Raw genomic sequence first — 8,460 nt, 5'->3', positions numbered from 1 at the left:
TTATAATCAAGCATTCTATTGTAATAAGAATGTTTAGCTGTGATTAGTTGATTTGCTTACGATCTTATGGTCACGACTAAATTTTTTCACATGCAATTCATGCTTTTAGAGAAGCAGTTTTTAATTCTCTAATGATCATTAAAGTCGTTGCGGTAGGATAATCGCTTTGACAAAAGATGCCAGAGAGGATTGAGAGGGATAACTCCCCTTCATTTTTGAAAAGAGAGAAAAAAAGACAGAAAGATTTCTTTCCCGATTTTCGGATCTCTCGTTATAGATATTATTCTACTGCAACGACTCTAACAAGCGATCAGTGGAGAACTAAAAACTGCTTCTCTAAGTAATAATAATCATATCTCTACCACTGTAAAATTATCCCTCTTATCAACATTCTAAAAAGATGAGTCACTTTAAATTGTAAGATGATAATATTCCATGGAAATTAAATATATATATATATATATATATATATATATATATATATATATATATCTTTAAAATTCTTAACTGCATTCGGTCGGTCATTTCGCCTTTTTATAAGTGATGTTCTTTAAATATTTTTGAGTGGATGTCTGAAAATTATTTTTTGTGCACTTCATTTATCACAATTATTTTCTACTGTCCCATGGAGTGGAACTCGGGAAAACGCAATTTACTCTTACCAACGAACAAGATTTTTCTTACAGATTCTTTCATTGTATCTATCGAAACAGAGTATATTATTGATTCGCACAATTTACGTTTTCGTTATTTTCGCTGCAGAAACAAAACTCATGCGAATTGAAATCTCATATACAAGCAGATCTGTCAAAATTCATGAATTCCAACATATGAACATTATCAATATAAATTCTGAAAAATTTTTTATCATTATTTCTGGATTATGGAAAAAATTTAAACAAAATTGATATATATTTCAAAAGAAAGAAACTACGCTGCAAGCTTGCAAAATTTTCTTCATTGTATATAATTGCAAAAAGTAATAAAAATAATAAAAAACAAAAATATTGAGTACGACCTATATTTAGAGTGAAAAAAAGATTGTAATAAAGAGCAAGTGAGAGTTTATTTAAGAGGATTTACTCAAAAACAACAGAGGAGCGAAGTATATCTTATGATGATTCATTGATCTTTTAAAAAGGTCAATAGATATGTGAAACAAGAATTTTACTTAACGAATCTAGCAGAGATATTAAATTCATTATATTAAATACTAGCTGGCATCCTTTCCTCGCGCGCTCGATATATAAATATGCGGATTTGTTAAAAAGGATAAATATGAGTCAATTACAATTCTATAATAAATGAAACGTTATTCTTATATTATATTAAATACTATATTAAATTACTAATATGTAAAGTAAGTAATTTACTAAGAAAATATGAACATGCTTTTTTAGGATTTTCTTATTAGAATATAGAGCATAAACTACGTATTTTTTCCGATTTTACGTTCTTTTTTATTGCCCGGTTCCTAGCGCAAAGATATACGATAAGGGTGAGCTTAAATGTTTCGGCCAGACTTTAAGATTTTATAGGAAATTAAATTCTGAATTCAAAAAATTTGTTATAAACATGGGCCGAAAAATGATTTTTTTTTAAATTAATGCCTAAAAATCTTTGAAATCACGATTATTTTATACATTTTTACAAATATCAGAGAATATATGAGTTTTTTAACAAAAAGTACCGAAACAAAAATTGTAGAGAAATAAATTATCTTTTAAATGAAATTAAAATTGTAGTACATTCTTCATAGATTATAAGTAACTATAGGTTATCTATAGGTTTTGATTACATTATGTGACATACGCAACATAAAAAAAAATACACTTAACATTTTATACTCTAAAGAAATAGTATTGCAAAAGATACAATTATTTGCTGATATTTTGCAAGAATCTAAGAGCTGAATCAGCGATCATATAAATGTACAAAAATTAACGACAATTAAAACTCCTTAAAAGATGAAGTCTCTTTAAGTTGTTGCAGTATTCGATGAGATTTATATATTTCTCAAAAGAAAGACCATTACAAAAAAATCACAACACACAAGATTATGAATAGTCAACGGCCGAAAGAATAATTCTGTTAAAAATATAATTATACAAATAGCTATTTCTTTTACGGCTCAAAAACGTACCATACGATATTTGGATAAAAGTTTATTATTTGCTTGGCTCCAGACATCAAATCTAAGAAGATCTTGCTGTAAATAAGAGGCATCAACCAAATTAGTGACTCAAAAAATCCTTAAATCATCGACTTAGTGTAAAAAAGTAAATAAATGGTTACTTTAAATATATTTAATAAATATATTAAATAATAAAGAACTCAAATAAGAACTTTAAAGGATCCTCGAGAAAATTACAATATTACTAGAAAAAAATTTTTGAATTTTACAATTTTTTAATTTTTATTTGTTATAAAAAACTTCATAGAAACAGGCAGAGAGAAACTAGAGAGAAACAGTACAAGAAAGATCCACTTTCAAAAGCTTATTAATTAATATCATATAATTAATACTATTAAAGTATTAATTTTTTAAAATCATATAATTACTATAACAATTTTTTTAAATCATGTAATTACAATTATATTCATATACACATTGGAAAGCCATTGGAAAAAAAAGTTTTAAAAGAGAAATATTTAACAAAAAGTATATATACTTTAACAAGTATATATTTCGAAAGCCGAATTTCTCGGCTGTCACCATATGGATAATAGTATCGAATAGGATTGTTGAAGAAAAATGTTCATGTAATATGCAAAAATTAATTTTGATAGGCATTAAATTTGTATTTCAAACGGAAGAAAGCAATAGCGCGAAACAAATGTCATCTTTTACTGGGTGATCCACGAAAGGCGCTAGACAATCTTGAAGCAGCTTTATGATTAGCTTTATGATTTAAATAAAGATTCTAGTAACGCCAAATACTACAAGGCGGAGATTATCATTTAGGCGATTTTGAAATGAGTTTGATGTATTATTATCGCGGAATGAAGATTTGTCCAGAATTCGATTTCATTTAGGTGTTCAAAAAACAAAAGACGCGATACAGAACAATGTATGATAATTTATAAATTATACATTTTTATTATTTTTAAAATAGACATATATTGCTCGTTCTTTTTTCATTTTCTTGATTGTGTGTGTGTGTGTGTGTGTGTATATGTGAGTATCAGAGAGCATGCATTATAAAATGTATTATATATGCTGCATGTGCAGAATGCATATATTATTATAAATCTTTCTTATTTCAATAATATTTCTGATGCTATACAATAAAATATAAATATTGTATATTCATTCTAATTTGCAATTTTTTTATTTAACAAAATTTAATTAAATTTCTTATTTTTTTGCAAAAAAAAAAAACAATCTCAATGTGCAGTAGATGTTATTTTTTTTAGTTATTTTAGATATAATAAAAAATCAAGATTTTTCCCTAATTATGTCTGTTATTTAGGTTAAATTGTAAGTGAGGATTAAATTGTACCGCTTTACTTTAAATATAAAATATATAGATAGAAGCAATAAAATATAGATTTCATTTCTATGCTAATTATCTTTAATACATATTATCTTTAATACATATAAATACAATAAAATATAATCAATATACATCTTAGTTGGAATCTTACATTTAATCATTATTTCAAACTCAATTACAACGCACAACAGTCTGTTCTCTCTGTGAAGTACATCGAGACGTTAGATCAGTCCTCAGTCTGCGAAATAATAGAACATGTGGTTCTAAAAAAGAAAAAAATTTTAATCTGTGTATTTATTAACAATAATTCTTTATAATTAAAATTCATGCATATTGTTATTTATCAAGTCATACCTGGTCCATGCATCATATAATGCACCCATCCAGGACTCTGTTGGACTCCTAAATTTCTCCATTCCGTTTCTGTCATAAGATGAGTCTTTGGAACATGTCTGGCAAGATCATTTGGCAATATTACATGCCTATAAATAATTAAAAATTTAAATTAATAAATTTAAAATTTAAATAATCTCTAGTTCAATTTTATATTAAATTTAAAATTAAGATTTTTAATTATAATATTCCTAAATTTTTAAATTAATTAAGAAATACTCTGTGTGTGTGTTTGTACAATTTACTATTTTCTTAGATATTAAAAAAAATTGTGATCCTATTATAATATGTTTATTTTTAGATAATCATTTTGTTTAAATTTTCAAATTTTATCTTCAGTATATTACTCATTAGATATATTTATAATTAAAATTTACCTATACTCATATTTATCATCGCTATATTTTTCTGAATACTGAATCTGATCTACTGGCATCTTCCTGCTTTAAAATAAAATAATTAAATCAATAATCTCAAAATTTAGGTAGAAAGGAAAGAAAATAACATTTAATCCTAAATTTTTAGAATAATGAACATATCATCCATATGCTGCAAAGCTAGTTTATAACATATCTTGATTATTGTTTAATGACTAAGAGAAAATTCTATTTATAATAGACTATCTCATTAAGTTAATGTAAATTAAATACAAAATTGATCTAAAGAAAAAAATAATTATTGATAATTATGCAAAATAGAAAGATTTCTATAAGATTGAAATTTTTCATACACAATTTTTCATAACACGAAGCCTTCAATACTAATACAATATAAATGTTTTATTTTAAAGTACCAAGTCTATATTTTTACACAACAGAAAATAAATAAAAATAATAAAAGTAAAAATAAAAATAAAGTAAATAATTTCAAATTAATATGCATGCATAAAGATGTTTGTTATCTAAATTTCAATGTAATAAACTTTTCATTTTAACAAAACAAAAATTCTTATAATTTCATTAAAAAATTGTAGCATTATAAACAATCTTCACGTTTGTAATAAATATGCTCAAAATTTAGATATAAATAGAGATTAAATATTAATTATATTATAATTCCGCTTGCGCTCATATATTTAATCAATATAAAAGATTTTCTAACCTAAAATATGTTATTTTCTTTCAGCACACTGAAGTGTCACTCATCAAAAACATGCAATGTTTTGTACAAACTAATAAAAAAAGTATTACATATATTTTAAGTTATTAAAATTATATGTAGAAAATGTATCAATATATGTAAAATAATAGCAACACACAAAATTGTAAAAATGTAAATATATATATATATATATATATATATATATATATATATATATATATATATATATATATATATATATATATTGGAATATCTCATATATCTTTTATAAAATAAAAAGTTTACGGTTAAAAATTAAAAAAAAGCGATTTTTTTTCGAAATATTCAAATATACTAACGTATAAGCTGAAGATAAATCTTAAATCCAAGATGATCTTTTGATTGAATCCTAAAGCCAAAACGCGCTTTTTTATCTGCAAACCGGGCGAACGCTAGTTATAGTAATGTCTCATTATAGGTGGCGACTAAGGGTCGATCACTTAACCTTTTCTCTAGGGCGGAAAAGTGAAAACTGAAAAATTTAATTTTAATCGCAAATTATTTGTTGACATTTTATGACATTTTACAAAAATCTGACAGCTGGATCAGCTGATCATATAAATAAGAAAAAAATTATTTTACGCTGTCAACAATTAAAATTCTTTAAAAACAATAGAACACGGTTAAAACTATAGAAAAATATAATTAATTATGCTTATAAATATGTCTATAATATCTTTTAATGTGCATCGATGCGCACAGTGCATTTTACTGAATTTATAAATAAAAAAATTATTTGAATATAAAATAATATGATTATAAAAAAAATTAATAATAAAAAGCTGTAAAAATAAAAAACATAATTTGATAATGCTTTAAATATTTAATACTTTAATTTCAAAAATAAGAAAAGAATGGGAGCAATTTATTGTAAATACTTTCTATATATATTATACTTAAAAATTAGGGAAAAAATTATAATCTAATTTAAGAAAATTTATTTCATTTTATATCTGCATATACATAAAAATATTTCAATTATTATAATTTATTATTGTTATAGTATGTATACTAAAATGACAAAACATCACGCTAATAAAACATTAATAAATCCATAATATTTCTCCGTATTTTTTGATTCACAAATGTGTTTAGCACGGATACGCATCAACCGGCCGTGGCATTGAAAAGTAAATCTGGCCATGTAGTTTCGCCGGCTCTAAAATGAATCTAGTTGACATTAGTGTACGAGTTAGAAAAAGCGTCTTTCGAAAAATGTGGCCTTTCTCTCTGTCTCTACACATAACTAAATTGGTACGTGACAGATCATCTGTGACATATCTATGACCAATAGAAAACCGAAAGCCATTAAAGTGTGGTCTACGTTCTACGTCTTTTTTCGCTTCGAAGCCTTTAATGGACCAAAAAAATCTCACATTTTTAAGCGAAAGTAGCATGAAGTGGTAACACATTTACGCAAGCGCAAAGGCGCCATATTGTAGAAAAAGGCTACAACTTCAGTTTTCAAGTTGGCCACAGTTTTTTCACCCTATCCCACATCTAGTTATGTATAAAAATCAGTAAACACGTCTCGTGTCTCGTAACTCGTGTTCTATGGTTGATATAGTCAAACTGCGTACGCGTCTATAGGTTAGATGTCTATATGTGATAATAACATATTATTATATTTTCGTGACAGTGTTGTGACTGATTTAGGAAATTTACATATAACGTTGAGTAAATTTGGAAGAAAAGATGGGTGTACCGGCATTTTTTCGTTGGTTAAGTCGAAAGTATCCCTCCGTAATCGTCGAATGCATCGAGCAAAAGGTAGGTTAGATTACTCAATACTCTCTTCTTATTTGCGTTACGTATTTATATATCGAAATTATTATGTTTATATTATGCCTTACACAATTTTTAGTTGGCTGAATAACGATACTATAACTTTTATGAGTAACGGATAGAAATTTTCTTTACGATACGATATGCGTATATGTTCTAATTTTGACTCCTTCACAAATCTAAACATATATATATATATATATATATATATATATATATATATATATATATATATATATATATATATATATATATATATGTGTGTGTGTATGTATGTATGTAGTATCTCTTGGTAAAACATATAGCTGCAGAAACATATTAAAAAATATTAAAGATTTTTAAATAATTATTACTTATGAATGTATATAATATTTAGATAAAAAATGAGAATTTATGAAAAAATTACAAATATAAAAATTTTGTCTTATTTGTAAAACTGTAAATTATTATGAAATACAGAATCATATATTAACATCATTAAATTAGCTTATTTTAATGTATATAGTTTAATGTATATAGTCTCTTAGAAATTTTCTATTAAAAATATCTTTGTTTCTTGTGCTTTGAAGATTTTGAATTATTATAAAAATGAAAGACAATCTTTCTTTATTATTGAATCATATATTATTTATATACTATCTGTGTTTTTATAAACATAGATTTTTATATTTTATAAAGGTTTTTTTCGTGCTGAAAGGCAGTTCTATATATAATATTTTCTCTTTGATTTTAATATTATATCAATGACCTTTTCTTTTATCAAATAATATTTTGTCATCTTTATCAGATAATATTTAAGATATCATATTCTCTCAAATTTTTGTAATCAGATAAATGATGGAGATTATTTTTTATAAATCTCTATAATTTTAAAGAATTGCGTGTATATTATGTAGTTATATATAAGGTGTTTCTGAAATTAAACATTGGAAACAATCCACTTTGAAAATGAGAAAGAATTGAGAATATTTCCAAATTATAAATGCTTTTATTTATAATTTGAATCTTTGATAGGATTAGAAATATTACATATTTCTATCGATTTCTCTCTTAATATCAATTACAGTATCAAGGTCATTAATAAATAATAACGGCATGTTGTACTCTGATAACTTAACATTTATTATATAATAATAAATCTCCGTGTACTGGAGCAATTACAAGTATCAGTTTATTTGAATTTAGACATTGATTCAAAGGATGCATCACTATACGAATGCTATTTCAAACTGTAATGAAACAAGAGAAAGAATAATATCTATCTTAACAAATCTCTGCAAATTTTTATAAATCTTTGTCACAGATGAATAATATGTACAACTTGAAAATGATATATTTACAGATATGTAATATGACCTTTTTTTCATCTTTGCGACTAAGATATACACTTTATTTAGGAATATTTTATACATCTCAATCACTTTTTCTATGTTATAATCAAAATTTTGTGGAAATGTCTAGGTGGTAACTGCAGATGGAGTATGTATCCCTGTCAATTCTGCCGACCCAAATCCAAATGGAGTGGAATTTGATAATTTATATCTTGATATGAATGGCATAATACATCCTTGTACACATCCAGAAGATAAGTGAGTAAATGAAATTAGGCAAATATGTATAAGTTGTTTATATAATCTTTTATTTG

General features: G+C 24.9%; 2 protein-coding genes across 5 annotated transcripts in view; one reads left to right on the top strand and one right to left on the bottom strand.

The window, feature by feature from the left end:
* Positions 1-3,566: 3,566 nt before the first annotated feature.
* LOC126857879 (cyclin-dependent kinases regulatory subunit-like) lies at positions 3,567-5,475 on the bottom strand. Of its 4 annotated transcripts, none has more exons than XM_050607740.1 (4): positions 5,330-5,475; positions 4,268-4,333; positions 3,852-3,979; positions 3,567-3,760 (listed from the first exon to the last, which is right to left on the bottom strand). In XM_050607740.1, the coding sequence occupies exons 2-4, from the start codon at positions 4,324-4,326 to the stop codon at positions 3,669-3,671; spliced, it is 279 nt and encodes a 92-aa protein (XP_050463697.1). In that variant the 5' UTR covers positions 4,327-4,333; positions 5,330-5,475; the 3' UTR covers positions 3,567-3,668. The 4 variants fall into 4 exon arrangements, with proteins under 4 accessions (XP_050463697.1, XP_050463701.1, XP_050463710.1 ...); XM_050607744.1 differs by having other exon boundaries at positions 4,268-4,330; XM_050607753.1 differs by lacking the exon at positions 5,330-5,475 and adding an exon at positions 4,992-5,139.
* Positions 5,476-6,574: 1,099 nt separating this feature from the next.
* Positions 6,575-8,460, top strand: part of LOC126857731 (5'-3' exoribonuclease 2 homolog) — a 35,331-nt gene continuing 33,445 nt past the window's right edge. Inside the window, exons 1-2 of the mRNA XM_050607445.1 lie at positions 6,575-6,800; positions 8,277-8,404. Of these exons, the coding sequence (XP_050463402.1) occupies positions 6,726-6,800; positions 8,277-8,404 (203 nt within the window). The 5' untranslated portion in view covers positions 6,575-6,725. The remainder of the gene's footprint in view (positions 6,801-8,276; positions 8,405-8,460) is intronic.

This window comes from Cataglyphis hispanica, chromosome 2 (assembly GCF_021464435.1).
Source record: "Cataglyphis hispanica isolate Lineage 1 chromosome 2, ULB_Chis1_1.0, whole genome shotgun sequence".
In the NCBI taxonomy this organism is placed as follows: Eukaryota; Metazoa; Arthropoda; class Insecta; order Hymenoptera; family Formicidae; genus Cataglyphis; species Cataglyphis hispanica.
Note: the sequence above shows the minus strand (reverse complement) of the source record. Positions and strands in the feature narration are given on the sequence as shown.

Coding starts and splice junctions, on each gene's coding strand:
- LOC126857879 (XM_050607740.1), bottom strand. CDS start 4,326: ATGCCAGTAGATCAGATTCAGTATTCAGAAAAATATAGCGATGATAAA. Junction 3,980..4,267: donor GATGATAAATATGAGTATAG/GTAAATTTTAAT, acceptor AATTATTTATAG/GCATGTAATATTGCCAAATG. Junction 3,761..3,851: donor TTATATGATGCATGGACCAG/GTATGACTTGAT, acceptor TTTCTTTTTTAG/AACCACATGTTCTATTATTT.